Genomic DNA, 17,754 nt, shown 5'->3' on the forward strand with positions numbered 1-17,754 from the left:
GGGAAGAGCTGACAAGATGAGTCTCCTCCAGTGAGAATCAAGTAACAAGAGACAAATTCAGTCTCAAGCTGAGATGAAGTACCACCAAACAGAGCTGAAGTGACCCCATCTAGAGATTCCAGGAGGGACAGTATGGGTCTCCTTTGGGCTTAACTGTGCAGACAGCAAAACAGACACAAGCAGGACAGATGTGAGATGGCACAGAGCAGCACTCGGCCTTCAGTACTGCTCGAATACCAGTCACCAGACACATGGCTAGAAAGTATATTGAGGATGGGGAGACAGAGGAACAAAGACGATACTGAGACACAAAGCTCTAGAGGTGAGACACAGGAGGGTGGTGTAATTAGTCAGGAAGCTGTAACTAGTCCAAGGTATATAATAAAAGACCAAAGTAGTGTGCAGACTATGGAAAGGCTTCCTTTTCCTCTCCAGAGGGGACAGTCTGCCTTCCCACAGCTCCAGGGAGGTCCTGCCTGGGTGACCACCCGTGAGCTTGAGATCAAGAACAATAGTGGCAGGAGATCAATACAGCAACTGTACTGCAGGCCACAGAGCAAGTTGTACTGCCAACAGCACTCACAGCCAAAGGAGAGCTGTGACTCCCAGCACTGCAGCATTTCTCCAGCAAATTTCCAGCTTCAGGCTGGGGGCTTAGCTTGGGTGCATGTGACGGTCCGTGTAGCTCAAATGGGTGAGTTTAGGGTGTAGGCAGGAGGCAGGTCCATGCCTGTGCTGCAGCTGACGTTAAGGCTGCTATGACAGCAGGCTCAGATATCCCTCACACACTCACCCCAGCATAGAACATTTTATTCCGAAACCGGCTGTTGAACTTCTCTGGGTTGGCCTCTAGGGAAAGGAGAAAAAAGTCCAGGTCACTGGCCTACACATGGAAATATTTCACTTGCCAGCTCTCCTCAGACACAGCTCTCCAGCCAGCCTCAGCCAGGGGTCTGGCCCCAGCTTATTTCCTGTGCAGGCACCCCTCTTCCCCCTTTGCAGCTTGGACTTGCTCCTCCTGTTTCACCTCCAACTCTGTCCCTGAAGCAATTCTCGTGTTCCCTTTCCTGAGGAACCCACAAATGAGAACAGGCCCATCCCACAGACCCCAACCAAGTCCTGCCACTGTCCTGTACCTCGAGATTCGTGGAACTCCAGCGTCACCCGTGCATCAAAGCCAAGGCTGAAGTAGTTATTAAAGACATCCAAAGGGAGCTGAAATGGAAAGGAGAAATAAGGATGAGGTTGCCCACATGTGCCCATGGCACAGATGAAGTCACGTTACAGCAGAGCCATTACAGTGCTCATGAGGCTGAGGGACCCTGCTTGCCTTTTTCCTAGGAAAATACAGAGGTCACCAGCCTGAGATGACGGATTAGTTCCTGGCTCCTAGGGGTAAGGGAAATGATCCAAGGGGACACACTCTGCTATCTGAGGTTTCTGTAGTTACCCATGTTTCTGTTAAAGAAAACAGTCTCACAGAAAACTGGGCTTATACCTGTTGTAAGTTGTGATTAAAAACCTTTGGTAGGCATTTAGTTATGAACTCTACATACACTCTTGCTATGAATGCTGTGGCTCAGAGCCATGAACAGAATGGTGGAATTGGAGGAGTGAGAGGGAAACACCAACCCAAGAATGGAGCCCCAAGTGCTGGGATTGCCTGAGCCAGTGGCAGAAGAGAGAATGCAGACTCTAGCACAGGGAACATGTGCTAGACATGGAGAGGAGGTGTCCCACCTTGTCAGCAGCTGCCTCATCCTTTTCCTCAGGGTTTGTGTCAGGGTTTGGCTCCACATGGAGATTCCAGCGATCGAGCTGTACTATGTTCCCATCTTCTACATGTGATAGGATCTTGGACAGAGGCTCATCTGTGTAACCCTGGTGAAGAGAAGGACCTGGGGAGTCTCATGCCTACCTCCCAGAGAGATACCCCAGACAGCAGGCTTTGGTAAGGCATCTCAGAGTAAAAGATGTAGAAGAGATCAACTCTACTTGAATGCACAACAAAATGGGACTTGAAATTTAAAACAACACATCTTCCTTCTAAAAATTTTCCAAAGTTTGAAAAGGCAATTGCTTTTGTATAATCTCATGCAGAACCATTCAAATGTCAGAAGAACAGCAACATCGAAATTGCACTTATTTGTTGGTCTGTATTTACAGGAAGTTGAAACATGAGCCCATGCAAATCTCCAACCATGTGCCTGAAACAAGGATTGAAGCACTCAGCCCTGCTCTGTCAGCAGTGGGTTCTTGTGCCCATCACTTACCCCACCCCAGTTCAGTGTTCTGGCCAAGTCGTTCCCTGTCCCCAAAGGTAGGATGGCCACAGGAGGAGGTGGGTTGATGCGTAAGTGGTCCAGAATGGAGAGTATCCAGCCCACCTGCTCAAGCAAGACAGTAAAAAGAAACCATTAGTTATCTTAGGGACCAGCAGGCAGGCAGAGGCGACTTGGAGCACTAGTGATGGCAGAGGAGCAGAGATGGGGTCTCCTTAGCCACAGTTGAGGCTATTCACAGTCTTTAACGCTCTAATCAGGTGCTGCAGGATATACCAGTAACCTCAGTGAGGACACTGGCCCTCAAAAGGGCTACAAATCCACACATGTTAGACTAGCACTCCCTGGAACAGTGCACGAGGGGACCCACAGCATCTCTGCTACCAGCTGAACCATGGATGCAGTATGCCCAGTTTGTCCTGTTCTGGATTGCAACAAGGAGGGCTGCTGTCTGCACTGGAAAGGCCTGGGGGAAGGGGCACCAGGGGATGGAGGGGCTGGAGACTCACCGTGCCATCTCCCCCGCACGCCAGGATCCGGAGGTTGTGGACTTTGCGGTACAGCTCCAGCCTGTCGGAACAGGGAGGTTGAGGAGGGGAGAGTTACTGGAGGTGTTACACAGCAGCTGCCTCTCAGAGGCCTTGGCATTCACAAAGCCACATCCATATCTCCCTCTATGAGCTGGGGGGAGAGCTCTCGGAAGGAGTTCTGGGACACGGATGGGGGAGAGAAAGGTGCTGCCCCCATCAGTACTCACGCCTCTTTGGGTCCACCCTGGCTGAGGTCAAAAACCTGCCGTGGGTTGAGATACCACATGAAGGATTGGATGATCTTGGCTCCCTATGGGGACAAGAAAGACTTCAGGTAATACTGAGTTCCCAGTGGACAGCAGAAGGAGGGATATGGTCCTGCCTGGGAACAGGCTAAGACAACACCATTCTGGAGGGGACACGGGCAAAGCCTGGCTGAGGTAGGAACTGCTGGGCAGCAAATTGGCATTGTGGCCTCTTGTGCAGCTGAAGCTTCACCAAAACTATGATGACAGCTCAGCACTCAAATGGCAATGCCCTCACAGAGGTGTCTTCTTAGACATACCAGACAAGGCCATACCTGATTCCCACCGCTCTTGGGGTTCACAAACACCAGCAAGGGCTTCATGAGAGGAGCTGGCATGGGCTTGATGACAAAGGGTTTCCACCTCCCTTCCTGCAAGAGATACCACAGATCCTTCAACAAAGCTGGGGAAATGCAAACTGCCACCTCCACCTGAGCCCTAACATCATGCAGGTCAGAAGCAGGAGGAAGAAAACATCCTAGCCACCCCATAAACTTTGTTTCTGGGATATACCCTGCCAGCAGGAACGCTCCCTCCACCTCAACCTCTTTGACGTCAGTACAGACCCAGAAAAGCCCACTTTTATTCTCAGCCTTGCTCCTCACTGTTCAGTCCCTCTGCCCTTCCAAGACAAGGTCATTCCCAGTCCCCTCATATCTTACTTACCTCGGCTCCCTTTTTGCTGGATTTCCGCTTGAATGATGTCCTCTTCTTTTTCTTACTAGATTTCAGTGGATTCTAGAGAGAAAAGGAACAAACACAAAAACTCTGTGAGGAGCCACTGGGCAAGTGGTAACTTTGAGAGCCCCAAGTGAAGTGACCTACCTGGGGCCGCCGGACCCGCAGAATCCAGGTGGGAGGAACGACGACAGCAGCATGAGCCCCCAGTGAGCAGGGCTCTTCAATGTGTTGCAGCATGAAACACGATACTTTGCTGTGATACTGGCCAAGGAGAAGACAGAGAGAAAACTCGGCTGCTCAGTTTGCTGGGCACAGCCACAATCTCCTCCTCTCAGGTTCCCCATGCCAGTGCAGGGAGTGCTGGATGAAACCATGCAGGAATTTTGTAACGGGAAGGCAATGAAGAGAAAGTTTCTCAAAGGAGCTTGCAAATATCATAGTACAGCCTCTGCCAGCAGGGGGAGCTGCTAAGGGCAGGCTGCCGAGCAGCAGCTGGGGGAGCCCCGGCAGAAAGCAGAGGTCATTAGTGCAGAAATGACTGCTAAGGCATTCAGGGGGGCTCTGCTCACCGCTTGTTTGCACCAGGAACAGCTGATGGCTACAATCTCTTTGCTGTGGAAGGCAAACTTCTGCTGAAAACCCTATTGAAGAAAGGACAAGAGGCTTAGGGAATTCCCTGCAGTTTCCTACCATCCAACAGTAAGAGACATTAACAAAGAGAGCATGCCTGCAGCTGGAGCCCTCCAGATCTGGTCACACAGTCCCAACCACAACAACAGCACCAGGGAGGCCACTGTGCTCTGTAGGGGTGTCCTTATTGCTCAAGGAAAGCATGTCAGGAAGACAGTCCCTTTCAGGATTAGTTGGGCCCAGGGGAAGAACTACTCTATGTGGGAAGCAGTTACATAGTGCTTCACTGAGCAAAGCAGGGCATGTGTCTTGGTTTGCCGCCAAACAGGAATGGTGGGATGTCCCTGGTTCCAAGCCCTGTGTGTGTCTCTGGCTTGACCTTAGGTTTCCTTCAGGCTGAGAAAAATGCCCAGGATGCCCTCTCACCTTGCCACACTGCCGGCATTTCCCTTCCTGCCGCCTCCGGTGCACCCAGTGATGTCGGACAACAATGGGCTAAACGGAAAAGAAAATAAGAAAATCGGAAAAAAAAAAAAAAGAAGTAAAGGGCCCAGTGCATGAGGGAACACAGGAACAGGGAGAAGAAATGGATACAGGCCAGCCAACCTCTGCTCTCTCAGCAAACCCACTGCTCATAGGGACCAGCCCCCCACCCGCTGAGAGAAGGCAAAGCCAAAGAATCAGGGGACAAGAGGCCAAACTAAGATGCTCCAAGAAAAGGGAATTAAAACCAGAAGAAATAGGAAGGAGGACAGGGAAACTGAAGACTGAGAATCACACAAAGCAGATCCAATGGAGAGTGGGTAAGCAGCAGCACATCTCTGTTCCCTAACATCTCTGCCCAGATGCCCCTAGTGCCAGGTGAAAAATGTGCTGGTGGATGGCGTGAAAATCCTTGAGAGACACAGTTTGTGCCCACAGGGAGAAGATGGAAGTGCTTGCAGCTAAGCAGTGAACCTCCTCACTCCACATTCCTCGACAAGAGTGGCAGCCCCAGAGCCCTCCACACCCACTTCCCTCTGCTCTTTCCCCAGGCCAATCCTGAGCTTGCTTCAGTGCCAGTGTGGGCAGCAAGGCTGCTCGCCAGCACCTCTGCTCTGCTTGCAGGCTCACAGTGGGTTCAGGGCTGGGACTTGCAGAAGTGATTGTGAAGGATTCAGAAGTTTTATAATGAAGTACCACTTGCCCTAAATCCTATCCTATTTTTCCAGCCCTGGACTGGGAACGGCACTGCAGAGAGAGAAGCAAAAAGAGAAAGGGAGTGCGAGTTCACAGGCTGGCATGACAGGGCCCAAACATCCTGCTCCTGACAGCTTTTGGGATCATGATGATGAGAGACAGAAACTGGCAGGAGGTTGGGGTCAGCTCCAGTGTTGCCTCCTCTGAGTGCAGCACATGGGAGGGGATGAAGAGTCTTGTTGGCTTTAGCGGATATTAATCCAGTAGGAGCGGAAGGAGGGCTATGCCTTGAGCTCAGCTCTGGGTCCAAGCAGGTACATCTAGGGAAAGGGCTGACCCCGAAGGAGATCCCTGGCACCACAAAGGCCAGAAGAGCACCTTTTTAGGGAAACAGGAAGGAAGAGGCCTTGGAGGAACTGAGAAGCACTAGAAAGACAGGATGGAGAAGCAGAGTTTGTGAGAAAAAAGAAAACACAAGGGGAGGGAGAAAAGATTTGTAGAGGGTGGAGAGAAGAAAAATAGAGACAGACAATTGAGCAGAGGCAGCAAGCTGTTAGCAGAGCCCAAAAGGTAAATGAAGCACAAATAAGGGAGCCAGACTAAGAGCAATATGGGAAGGAGGCACAGAAAGAAAAACAAAGCAAGAAAGGAAGGTTTAAAGTGATGCTGAAAGCTTCCCTTTACAACATCATGCCGGCATTTCAAAGCAGGCAGCCCTGTGTTTGAATATCCTTCCCCAGCTAGGTCTGCTGTGCCAGCACAAACACAGTGTGCTGGGGGCACAAAATGGCCCATGACTGAGCCACCCACACCCACTCCAGAGCACTGCACAGGCTACACTGGCTCCACAGGCTGGAGGGTGAAGCATGAAGGCTGACAGCTGCTTCCACCAGTGCACGTCAGCAGATAGGTTCCAGGCCACTGCTTATGCCCATCATGGGCTGAAGGGGTCTGATACCACTACTGTGGGCAACTTCCACTGCCACCTGTGGCACCTAGGTCAGGGCTGAGTGATAACGCCAGAAATGAACCCATACTGCTTCCTTCCAAATTGCAGGAGACTTGGGGACCTGCTGTTTGCCACAGCCTCATCTATGTGCCTGAGGACCCAACACAAGCGTCAAAATTTCTCCCAAAAAATACTGTCTGTAGGTTCCTCCCATGCAGATTCAGAACATGCAAACCATCGGATGCTCTGCATCTGCTGCCTGCAAACTTCTCACTCTTCATACTCAGTCTGTGCTGCTGCCTTGCAAAGAAACATCCCTTTTATGGCACCACCCCCTTGGAGCAGGAAGGAACATGATGCCTCCACTTGGATGGGCAACACGCTGGCAGTATCTGGTGTCTTTACCACTAAACTGGAAATGGGAGATGCAGATGTGGGCAGAGTCCAAGGCACGTGTCTCACCTCCCGTATGTTCCGGGATCCTGACTCCCTGAAGGAAGGCTTGCAGCGGAAATTTATCTGTAGGAAGAACACAGGAGAGGAACCAGTAAAACCATCATACCTGAAGGAAATCTACTGGAATTTACTGCACTACAGTAAGGTTCAGAACCTCTGGAGTTGTTTGGTACTTGCCACAAAACATGTCTTGGTTACTGAACAAAATGGGGCCTGGGGTCCCAATCATATCACTAGATCCTCATTTTGGTACTGTCTTCTCAGAAGACCCCTCTCTGCAATTACACGTTGCAGTTCCTCAATCTTTTTGTGTTTCACTGCCCAAGAAAAGGCTGCTACAGTTTTGCAAGCTGCAGGGAGGGCTTAACAGGCTCTACTCACTTTCTCCAGCTGTTCGATGCAGGGTGTATGCACTACGATCTTGCAGGCTGCACACTTGCGCCTGGAGAGAGGTTTTTGCTGAAGGGTAAGAAAAGGGGAGAAAAAATATACATGTGAATGAAAATATGCAGTGTTCAGAGCCTGGCAAGCTCAGCCTCCCATCATACCTCCTTCTTATGTACTGGGATACAGTACAAGCTCTATTGCAAAGTTAGATACAACCTAGACTTCTTATCTAGTGAAGGGGTCTAAGCATGTGCCTATGGCAGATGTTCCCAAGCCTGGGACAGAGCAGGGAGGTACTTTCCCTACTGTCCTGTCCTGCAGCATTTGTCTTTTTTTGACACTGCCCGAGAGCACCATGGAAGCTGGTCTGGGAGGCATCTGCAGAGTGGCATCAGTGGCAGGCACCTGCAGGACAGCAGGCAGAGGGTGGCATTAGTGCTCCATATCCTGCACTACAAGCAGGACTGAGCCTACAAACTGGGACGGAGGACTGCAGGGGCAGGAGGCAACAGGCCTGGGTCTCCAGAGCTCACTTTTCTCCTCTATTGAAAGGTCTTGGATTCAGATTGTCCTTCCAAGGGTGTGGAATACCAACAGCCTCTCTCTGGAACCCTCCAGGCAAGAGGCAGCCCTGCATCAGGTTCCCATTGCAAAGTGAGAGCCAGCATTGGCAGAATCTGGGGACTAGGCCCTCCGGTATGCAGAGGCAGGAGGGACACAGTCCCTGCCTCAGCAGCTCCCCAGACCCCTGCATGGCCTCCAGCAGCAGCAGAAGCAGCAGCAGCAGCAGCAGTGCGGCCTCTGAGGTCTCCCCATAAGGTGACAGCACAGCCGTGTTTGTGGCCCCAGGTGACTCACCAGAAGCTTTGCCATGCAGTTCTGTTCCCCAACGTAGCAAAAGTCCCCAGAGACATTGGTCTCAAACCAGATGTGCTCCCCATAGACCGCAGCCTCCTGAAACACACAAGACAACACAAGCTCTGAGAGAACCCCCAGAGAGAGGCATCTGAGCCCCTAAAATACTTTGTGCAAGGGACAAGATAATGGACAATGCTGGGAGGTGGAGGCCAGGAGACAAGATGCATGCAACAGCCAGGGACATCTGGAGAGAGGAAGCCTCAGAAAGCTGCTGCCATGGCCCGCCTGCTGTAAACAAGAGGTCCCCAGGAAACCAACTCCAAGACCTACAAACCACTTGTAGTGTCGTGCACAGGGGAGCTGCTTTAATCAGCCCGAGAGGAGGCATCAGGGCAAACTCAGTGCAGGGGACACTCCTGAACCAGCCTCTGTTCTACAGTCTGAACGAGCAGCTTAAAAGCTGCGGGGCATTGCCTGTTAAGGAGCAGGGGCTTACTCCTGTTGCTTGGCCCCAGCCAACAGATCTTGGCTGTCAGAAGCAGAAAAGCTGGGAGTGGAGTACTTATGCCATCCCTCCAGGAACCACCTGTGCCTCCACAGCCTCTCTTTTGCAGCATCCAGTAGTGCTGCCAGAAGCACAGATGCTGGCATCAGCTGGTGGCAATGGGAGAGGCCATAAATGTGTCAGTCATCTGGGAAGCCTCAACCCAGGGAAGAGCCTGCTGCTTCTTGGCCAAGAGCCCATTCCATGCAATGCCCAGCAAAACACAGTACAACTTACGCTCCAATCCACAGTGCTGCGTATCTGCCTCTCCGAGTCGCTCCTCATGGCTAGTGCTGGGCTTGGCTGGGCTACCATGTGTTGGAGACTGGATTTGGCAATAGCTTTCCTGGAAGACAAAGGAGGGCTGGCTATTAAATATATATGCAAAGCACAACCTGCTTCTAAGATGCAATGTGAGGCTGCAGCAGAAAAGCCTCCTCAGGACCAAGTGGCTGGAAATTAGGTGAATTTCCATCCCAGGTAGCTGAGAAGTACCTGTTTCTGTGAGATAGTCCTGTGGGATGAAGAAGTACTGGCCACGTTGCTGATAGCTCAGCCAGACAGCCTGTACCCAACAAAAGGCACAGCCTGGGCCTGCTGGGTTAATGCCCTCAGGGATAAGAGCTCCATTGTAAAACACCCTGGCAGTGTCCACGGAGCTGCATTGGTGGGACTGCCTTTGCAGGGACAATAGAGCACCTGTCCAACAGTCTCCCTGCATCTCTCAGAGCCTGGGGTGTTTCCATGGACCAGTACCACTGGCCAGAATAAAAGGAACTGTTTGTTTGGGGCTAGTGAGCTTCTCACAGATGTGCTAGGATGGAGGAAAGGAGCAGGAAATCCAGCCAACCGGAGAAAGTGTGCATCTCCAGCCAGTGACCAGGCCTACCACATTCCTCTGGTCCCAGCCTGGCAGGAGAGGACACCCACAAGCTCCAGGTGGAAGATGCTTATGGTACACCAGCAGCACTGCAAGACACCAATGGCAGCCAGGGCCAATGGCGCTGAGTCTCTTCCCTACTTCCCCACCAAACCTGGGTCTACACTCCCCCTGTCCCCTCCGCAAGGCATTGCCTGCTTCCACGCTGCCACCATACATACAGCAGCCGGGGACTCCAGCCGTCCAGGGTGGTGTGGCAGGTGGGCTCCGGTCCCAAAGCCTTAACGAGGGTGGCAGAGGGGCACTTGGTTCCAGCCACTCCTGCACAGCGCTGGGCCAGCAGCCGGGGGTGGCCAGAGGGGAGCAGCCCAGGCTGAGGGGCATCGCTGGAGCGCCGGCGCTGGCTGAGGCGGCGGTATCGGCCTGGCAGGCCGTAGGCAGCCCGGCCGTGCAGGGCCTCGGTGGGCAGGCGGTGGGAGGAGGCGCGCCGCAGGCAGCGGGGGCCCCGCGACAGCAGCCCTGCCTGCAGCGGCCGCAGCTGGGGCAGCATGGCCAGCCACATCTCCTCAGCACTATGCTCGTGCTGGCCCCCTTCAGCTCCTGCTGCTGCACCACCGTCCTCTGGAGACTCAGATGTGGAGCTGTCAGCGCAGTGAGCCCCATCCCCCTCCTCTCCCGTGGGAAGGAGGCTGGCCAGGAGGACAGTGGGACCCAGCAGCTGGGCATCAATGGCTTGTGCCTGGCCTCCGCGCTTCTTCTGCACGGCAAACCTGGGGCTGAGGCAGGGCGGCGTGGTGCTGGAGCGCCGACGTGTGCCGGGACGCCGGACCAGGCCCAGGCAGGAGAGGGATGCCGCAGCGGTGCCTGAGCTGCGGCGACACTGGGCCAGTGAGGCGGAGGGCAGCCCCACCTGGGAGCGCCGCCTGGCCTTGCCCGTGGGCACAGCCATCACGCTGCTGCGCCGCAGCCCCTTCCGCCCAAAGTGCCGCCTGAAAAAGGTTTCCATTGCATCCAGATGGTGGCTGTTAACACAGAGACCAGGGATTAAGTAGCCCCCCCTATGAGTCCCAGGCCAGGCTGTGGCTGTCAGGGCAAGGGGACAGTGGGAAGCAAGGGATAGAGGGCTGAAGCAGGGAGTGGGAGACGTGGCAATGCTACCTGAGGCATGTGGTAGTGTTGCTCCCCACAGCTTTACTGCTCCACAAGTCTCACAGCTCAGCCCAGAGGGCTGCAATGGCAGGGGAGGTGACACTGCCTAGCCAGGACCCTCTGCATTCCCTGCACTCCACTAAGCAGAACCCCTGTGCACTCCGAGGTGCCGACCAGCCCTGGCACCTCCATTACCCCTACCACTCTCCTGATGCTGATCCACCGGGTTTCCACACAGGAACCACTCTAGTTAGGTATCAGTCCCACCAAACTTGTAGCAAATTGAAATTAAGCCCTTGTGAGTCCTACAGAAGAAAATCGACCAGGCCAGTAAAACCAGGGCAGGAAAATTTGGTAGAAGAGGTCTGGGAGAGTTGGAAGCTGGGAGAGGCTGAAGCAGGGCAGAGGAGAGTTAGGAAGATTATCCCATCTGTCCTAAGCAAAACTTCCTTCTCACGGGAGAAAGAGCTTTATGGAAAGCTCATGCTTTCCCTGCCCAGCTCTCAAAGCTTGACAGGCTGCCTGGACATTGCAGCAGTCTGTTGAAAGCCATGGGTGGAAGGCACTGCAACACTTTCAGTGGCAGTGCCTCAGCACACAGAGGCCTGAGTGGAAGGAGCTGAGTCTGGCTAGCTCCAGTGCTCCCCTCCTCCAGAGACAGTGCTTCATTTCCCACCCTCCAGCTGCCACCTCTCTTCAGCTGCTAGAGGATTTATTCAAGGCCAACTTTAAAAAACCCACCAAAACCCATAGTTTGGTAGAAGCAAACTTCTCTTCAATTGCTCCCAAGGCAGGGGACTTGATCATGGCAGCCTGCAAGCACACACAAGTCACCACCACCACTCTCAAGGACTTCCATGCTGTGCAAGGCATCTACCCACCACGAGAGCATGGGCATGCTGCTTACCACACAGACTGACATCTCCTCCCCTTCTTCTATCTTCCTCTCTAACCATGCTCTTTTACATTCTTATGGATCAGTAATATCAGAGAACATTCAGGACATCACTCTGGCCCAAACTTCCAATGACCCAAGGCCCACAAAAACAGGTGAATTTATCAGAAGCTTCTTCCCTGTTTATTTGGGAAATGCATGTAAGATGGGACACAGGTTTTGTCTTCTGGACAAAATGGAGTTTTTGATCGTGCTTGTAGCACCAGCACCACATTGGGCTGTACCTCTTTTTAATAGATGAATACAAAAGTGAGTTTGTATTCTTGGAAAAGACAATGCTTGGTTTGGTCTCCTCCACCCTTGCAGACAAGGAAGCCAGCTCTTCAGTTTCTACAGGCTTATCACCATGTCTGTACTCAGTAATGTAGGGGAAGGAGGGATGAGTGAGGAAGGGAGGGAAGGAGGCAGGAAGGAAGGCAGGAAGGCAGGCAGGAAGGCAGGCAGGCAGGCAGGCAGGAAGGAAGGCAGGCAATGGCCTCCAGAGAGCAGCATCAGGGCAGCTAAAGCCTGGCTGAACTGAAAGCAAAGCCAAAGCGTCACCTCCTCAGAAGTATTTCTCAAGTCCTACCACTGCAAGCAATGCAGGCAGGTACTTGGTCACCAGAAGATTCAACCCACCCAAGGCCCATGGAGCTTTGCAGATGGCATCAGCATTTTGCTTCCAGTCTGTTCCCCACACTGCAGTGCTCCATTCATGTACCCTCTCCATATTATCTGCAAGATGATGCACAGTAAACAGCATAGAATCAGAGAATCTAAACTTTCCCTGGACATTTGGAGGCCATTTCCTCTTGTTCTATCACTTGTTACCTAGGAGAAGAGACTGACCCCACACCTTGCTACAACCTCCTCTCAGGTAGTTCTAGAGCTCAATAAGGTCTCCCAGGAGCCTCCAGCTTCCTCAGCCATTTCTCCTAAGACCTCTTCCATAGACCCTTCACCAGCTGTACATCTTCTGGATGTGCTCCAGCACCTCAGTGGCAGGAGGAGGGCCCAAAACTGGACACAGCACTCGAGGTGTGGCCTCACCAGCGCTGAGTACAGAGAAACAGTCACTTTCCAGTCCTGCTGGCCACACTTGCTGACACAGGCCAGGATACTGTTGGCCTTCGTGGCCACTTGGCACATGCTGGATCATGTTCAGATGGCTGCCAATGAGCATCATCACCAACAGGTATTAAAAACTTTCGGAACAAATAAAACATATTAAGAAACACAAGCAAGAACACAGGATGTGGCACATTGCAACAGACCTTTTTTGGTCAGCTTTAGCTCCTGGGGGAGACATACTGACCAAAGGCACCTCAAATGAGCTGAATGGCTCTTGCCTCCCACCCCAGATATTCCACCAGCACAAAGCTGCTCCACCGCTTACTGTGTTGCTGCTGTGGGCAGGAAGATCTCTTAATACAGCTTCCTTCCTTTCTGCACCAGTCTCATGAGGAAATCTGCTACAACAACCTTGGTTTGACATTTATGTTTGAGCACTAGCTGACTGCGGACCTTTTTATCTTCAGGGCTGTCTGCAAATGGCACGTGGACTCAAGCTCTGACCACCAGTGGTGAAGGTTATTACAAGATTGCCATCTGACAGCCCATGACAGCAGCATGTGGCAGCTCAGATATGCTGGGTGAACATATCCCCACCTCTTGCATCTCACCTCCAACCTGAGCTCCAAATGGTGTATTGCAGGTGTGAGAGCTGCTGCTGGTGGAGCAGATGGATAAACTGCCAGGGCTGCCCATGGTTGATATGCATTAGCAGAGCTGCATGCAGAGCAGCTGGGGAACCATGCAATAGGCAGAGAGGAGCCTGAAAAGAGCTAAGCCTTGTAAGGCCCAGACTTAACACCAGCATATTTCTGGCATCTCCATTGTTTGTCACTGAGAAAAGATGGAGAGGAGCCAGCACCTGTGGCTGCTCGGTAGCGCACATTACTCGGCTCAGTTAGATAAGGAGGCTGGATCGAGGCAGCCTGGCATTTGCAGGGTGCAAAGTAAGAAGTACTGCTGCGTGTACTGAGATACCAACTCTACTTATGAGCAGATACACACTGTCTTTTCAATCTCCTTCTGTGAATAAGGAAGGAGACAGCAGCTCTGCTCTGCTCATGATCTGCAATCAGAGCTCTTGAAAGGTGGGGTGTTTTTTACTACCAGACTCCTCAAAGCATCTTACACACCCTGCCTGGCCTCGGTACAGAGATGCTGCTGAAGCAGGAACATGTCCCATCAAGATCTAAACACCCTTGGAAAGCACAGCAGGGATCTAAGAGGAAAAACTTGCATCTTGTAACTGCAATGGACATAGAGATCCAGATCTCCAGATATCCAGCAGCTATCCCTCATTTGGTGATGATGATTCCAAAACCAGACAGGCTGACCCTTAGGGCTAAACATGCAGTGTTCCCCATGACATAATCTTTGCCCACATCATGAAGAGAATCTGGATATTCAGTTCCACTATTCTGCTTTGTTTCACTAATCTAGAGCAAACTCCCATGTACCATACTTAAATAACTCTGCTCTCTGTGATAGGCAGAGGGATCCTGTGCCATACACCTTCTTGGCCCTTCCTCTGCATCATTATTCCCTTTGTCCCTCCAGCAGCCTGGTCTATTCCTGCCAGTGCCCAGAAGCAAGAGAGATCTCAGGTTACCTTCTTACAGTGATAAATCTGGCACCCCTCTCCTGGCACCACAGGAGGCAAGAGGACACTACTGCAGGTTGTTGCTGATAATAAATGCACAAGCCTTGAGCCACAGAGAAATCTGGACATAATAATACCATCAGCTCCTCCTGACCTTTCAGCAAACCACCAGTTAGTCAACTGGAAAGCATTTTTTCCATCCACAGGACTACCAGGGAAACAAGTCCGAGAGCTTTGCCCCGTTCCATGACGAGCACCTGTCCTGATGGCAGCTGGCTGGATTCCTGCATCCTGGCTAGCTGTGGGTGCTGGGGAGCTGCTGTGGCACTAGAACTGGCAGAGTGTGAGCAGGAGCCCACTTCACTTTGCAAGCTGTCTTCTCCTGGCAAAGACACTTGACTCATACAAATCAGCCATAAGGAAAGTGTGTTATTAATAGGCACTCCTGTGTCACAGCAAGATCTCCTGGGCTTCTTCCCTGCCTTCTCCCTGCCAGGGCACTGGAGGGACTGAGGGACCCAGGAGCCCATCCAGAGAGCTGTTGCTCATTCCCACCCTGCTGGCACACCACTGGTTGCCTTCAGCCTCTGTTTCCATCACCAGCTTGTACAACCCACAATGCCCTTTCATTGCTCTGATATTCAATCTTCCCATGTACGCTACTGTCCTTACACCAGCCCTGCTGAGATCCTGTCCCCACTCTCCCGTCCTGCTTCCCATATATCATCACCGACCTCTCCTCTCCCTGGGGCTCCCCAGCCAGGCTTCTCTGACCTTACAAGACCAACCTGCACAGATGAGGTCTGCGGAGGAGGGTGCCCCCATGCCAGACGGGGAAGGGAAAATGCTGGCCAAGATGTGGTGCAGCCCTCAGGCTTTGGTTGCAGTGAGGTGTGCAGTAATCAGCAAGTTCCCATACTGTGCACTTTGTTTCTACTCAGAATTTCCATTCCAGCTGTCATCTCTCCTACCATCATAAAAATAAAACTGAGTCAGGAGCTTCCCCACACTGGGTCCAGTATAAGCAAGGAGATGGGGCTCCCCCCAGCACAGGGATGGAGAGGCTCCATCCAAGCCATGAGCCTTTCAAAGCACCATGTGAGGTGAGCTATGGGCTATGCTCCTCTACTTTAGGATTCATACATTTGACCTACTGCAACAAGTGCCACCACCTATATGGGCCACTTCCAGGCTTCTGAGCTGCAGGAGCATGGTATTCCCAGAACAAGGACAAAGACATCCTCAGTTGCACTGTCACTCTGCAGAGGAGGGGATGGATTACTGCTGCAACTGTAAGGTTGCCCCTCCAAGCTGCAGAAGCCAGTTTCTGATCCTAGCAGGGGACTCAGAGGGCAACACAGCTCAGCTTATCTTTCAGTGAGTCCTGGGCCTGATCAAGATAAATTCAGACCTCTCTGCTAGTAAGAAAGCAAGGTAAGTGCTTAGAAACCAGCTGGTGGTCAGATGCATGCAGCTCCAAAGGACCTCCTCCCAGCCCTGTGGTCCCTGAGGTCCCGGCATGTGATGCATAGAGGTCCCTGTCAGGGCTACTGAGCACGGGCATGAGAGCAATATCTAATCATGTTTGCCAACTTGCTCAGAAGACTGTCAGTGTCACTGGGCACTCTGGATGGCCAACCTGGAGGTCCCAGGACAGCACTGCTTCACAAGGGACAGGCAGCTATATCAATGTAGACTCTCTGTATCCATCTTGTACCTGGCTGAGCAAGAGCACAACTCACAGCCAGTCAGGAGCTGGAAACACCACAGGGAGGAGATACAACTTCTAAGATGCTTTCTTCAAATGAACAAGTCAGGGTGACAGATGCAGCACCAAGGACCGGCAGCTGCCTTGGGGGACGATTGTAGAAAGGCAAATAAATGAAACATCACAGTTTGACAGTTTGTCATGGTAGTCTTCTCCAAGTGGCAGAGCCAGGTGGAAGGACACTGCCTAGCCATGCCTCAAACAAAGCAAGGCAAAGGCCATCCCACCTTCATGCCTGGCCCTCCACAAGAAAATGCTCACATTTGGTTTTCTGAGAAAAACAGGGGCTAGGAGCAGAAGGGACTGAGACTAATACAGTTCCTAGCATTTTCCCAACACTCTTCTCGTGGCAGCTCCATCCCACCTCACCCCAAGCTCTGCATGATGCCATGGTGCCATCTCCTTTTTCACCACCTTCTCAGGGCAAACATGAGATCTGTTTTAAAGCACATCTGCCAGAGTAGCTCAGATCCTCCACAGAGACTTCATAAAGTGAAGAGTTTGCCAGCCCTAATATTCAGAGTAATGTTCCCATTACAACAATGTGATTTCCTTCCCAAAATCCATGGAAGACAGTGTTTTATCTTAATTTAAACCAAAACTATCTCCTTGGAGCCTCCTGGGCTGACTCTGGGCATTTATATCCCTTGACAACTTTCCACCATCATAATGTTATGAAGTTTATATGCCAGTACAGTAAATAATCTGCCTCCCAGCAATCAAGAAACCTGACAGCACTGATGCAAACAATCTGTTGCTGCATTTGGCTGAGGAGCTGAACAGCAAGACTGACAGCCTTGAGCCATGAATTAACCAGCGCTGAAACGCAGAGGGTGAGCCCTGGACTCACAGTCACCCATGGTGCTGGGGCCGAGGCTGAGCAGGGGTCGGGGGAGAGGCTGGCCACACAGTTTCTATTTTGGTCCCATCAGCAGGACCAGCGATGCAGGCTGGGAAGGAGTTGGAGAGTTTCTTCTCTCTCTCTCTCTCTCTCTGAGCTTCCTTTCCAGAGTGACACGCATGAAGCCAGGCAGCGGGGGCCTCAGACAGGGTGTCCTGGTGGTTTAGGTACTCAGACCATGGTTTCTTTTGCAGATTCCCATTATCACACCCAGTGGTGGTCCCCTCACTCAGTACACACAGCTCTGCTCCTCACAAGGAGGGATGCACTATTTAAAGGGTGGCCAGCCCCACAGCCCAGCTGTTGGATCCAAACTTCCAGAGCAGCCCCAGAGTTTCTCTCCAGCACACAATGACAAAATCCTGGCACAGAAATTACTACTGGCCACAGTGCTGCCCCAGGCAGGGCAATGCATAGTGTCTGCCCAGGGCAGCAGCCCCAGGGAGGAGGTGATGAACCTTGTGTAACAACAAAGCTGCAGTGCGGCAGATACAGAACACAGGCAGTGATTCCCAGGGCTAGTAAGTCTCTGCACCTCCCAAAGCGAAGTCGAGAAAACCTCAGGCACTCCACAACATGCATTGATCACTGATTAGAAAGATGGGACTCACATGCCTCCCTCCAGCCCACAGCAGGGATCAGGAAGGGCA

At 52.2% G+C, this 17,754-nt stretch overlaps 1 protein-coding gene across 2 annotated transcripts in view; it reads right to left on the bottom strand.

The window, feature by feature from the left end:
• Positions 1-17,754, bottom strand: part of DGKZ (diacylglycerol kinase zeta) — a 46,523-nt gene that overhangs the window by 16,118 nt on the left and 12,651 nt on the right. The window contains exons 2-17 of one of the 2 annotated variants that reach the window (XM_030949111.1): positions 9,903-10,703; positions 9,039-9,147; positions 8,258-8,353; positions 7,394-7,471; positions 7,019-7,075; positions 4,855-4,923; positions 4,368-4,439; positions 3,943-4,059; positions 3,784-3,855; positions 3,393-3,488; positions 3,040-3,122; positions 2,792-2,852; positions 2,274-2,387; positions 1,741-1,881; positions 1,137-1,215; positions 794-849 (exon numbers count right to left, since the gene is read on the bottom strand). In XM_030949111.1, coding sequence (XP_030804971.1) covers positions 794-849; positions 1,137-1,215; positions 1,741-1,881; positions 2,274-2,387; positions 2,792-2,852; positions 3,040-3,122; positions 3,393-3,488; positions 3,784-3,855; positions 3,943-4,059; positions 4,368-4,439; positions 4,855-4,923; positions 7,019-7,075; positions 7,394-7,471; positions 8,258-8,353; positions 9,039-9,147; positions 9,903-10,687 — 2,085 coding nt within the window. In that variant the 5' untranslated portion in view covers positions 10,688-10,703. The remainder of the gene's footprint in view (positions 1-793; positions 850-1,136; positions 1,216-1,740; positions 1,882-2,273; positions 2,388-2,791; positions 2,853-3,039; positions 3,123-3,392; positions 3,489-3,783; positions 3,856-3,942; positions 4,060-4,367; positions 4,440-4,854; positions 4,924-7,018; positions 7,076-7,393; positions 7,472-8,257; positions 8,354-9,038; positions 9,148-9,902; positions 10,704-17,754) is intronic. The other variant, XM_030949112.1, reaches the window with a different exon arrangement.

Source organism: Camarhynchus parvulus, chromosome 5 (assembly GCF_901933205.1).
Source record: "Camarhynchus parvulus chromosome 5, STF_HiC, whole genome shotgun sequence".
Lineage (NCBI taxonomy): Eukaryota > Metazoa > Chordata > Aves > Passeriformes > Thraupidae > Camarhynchus > Camarhynchus parvulus.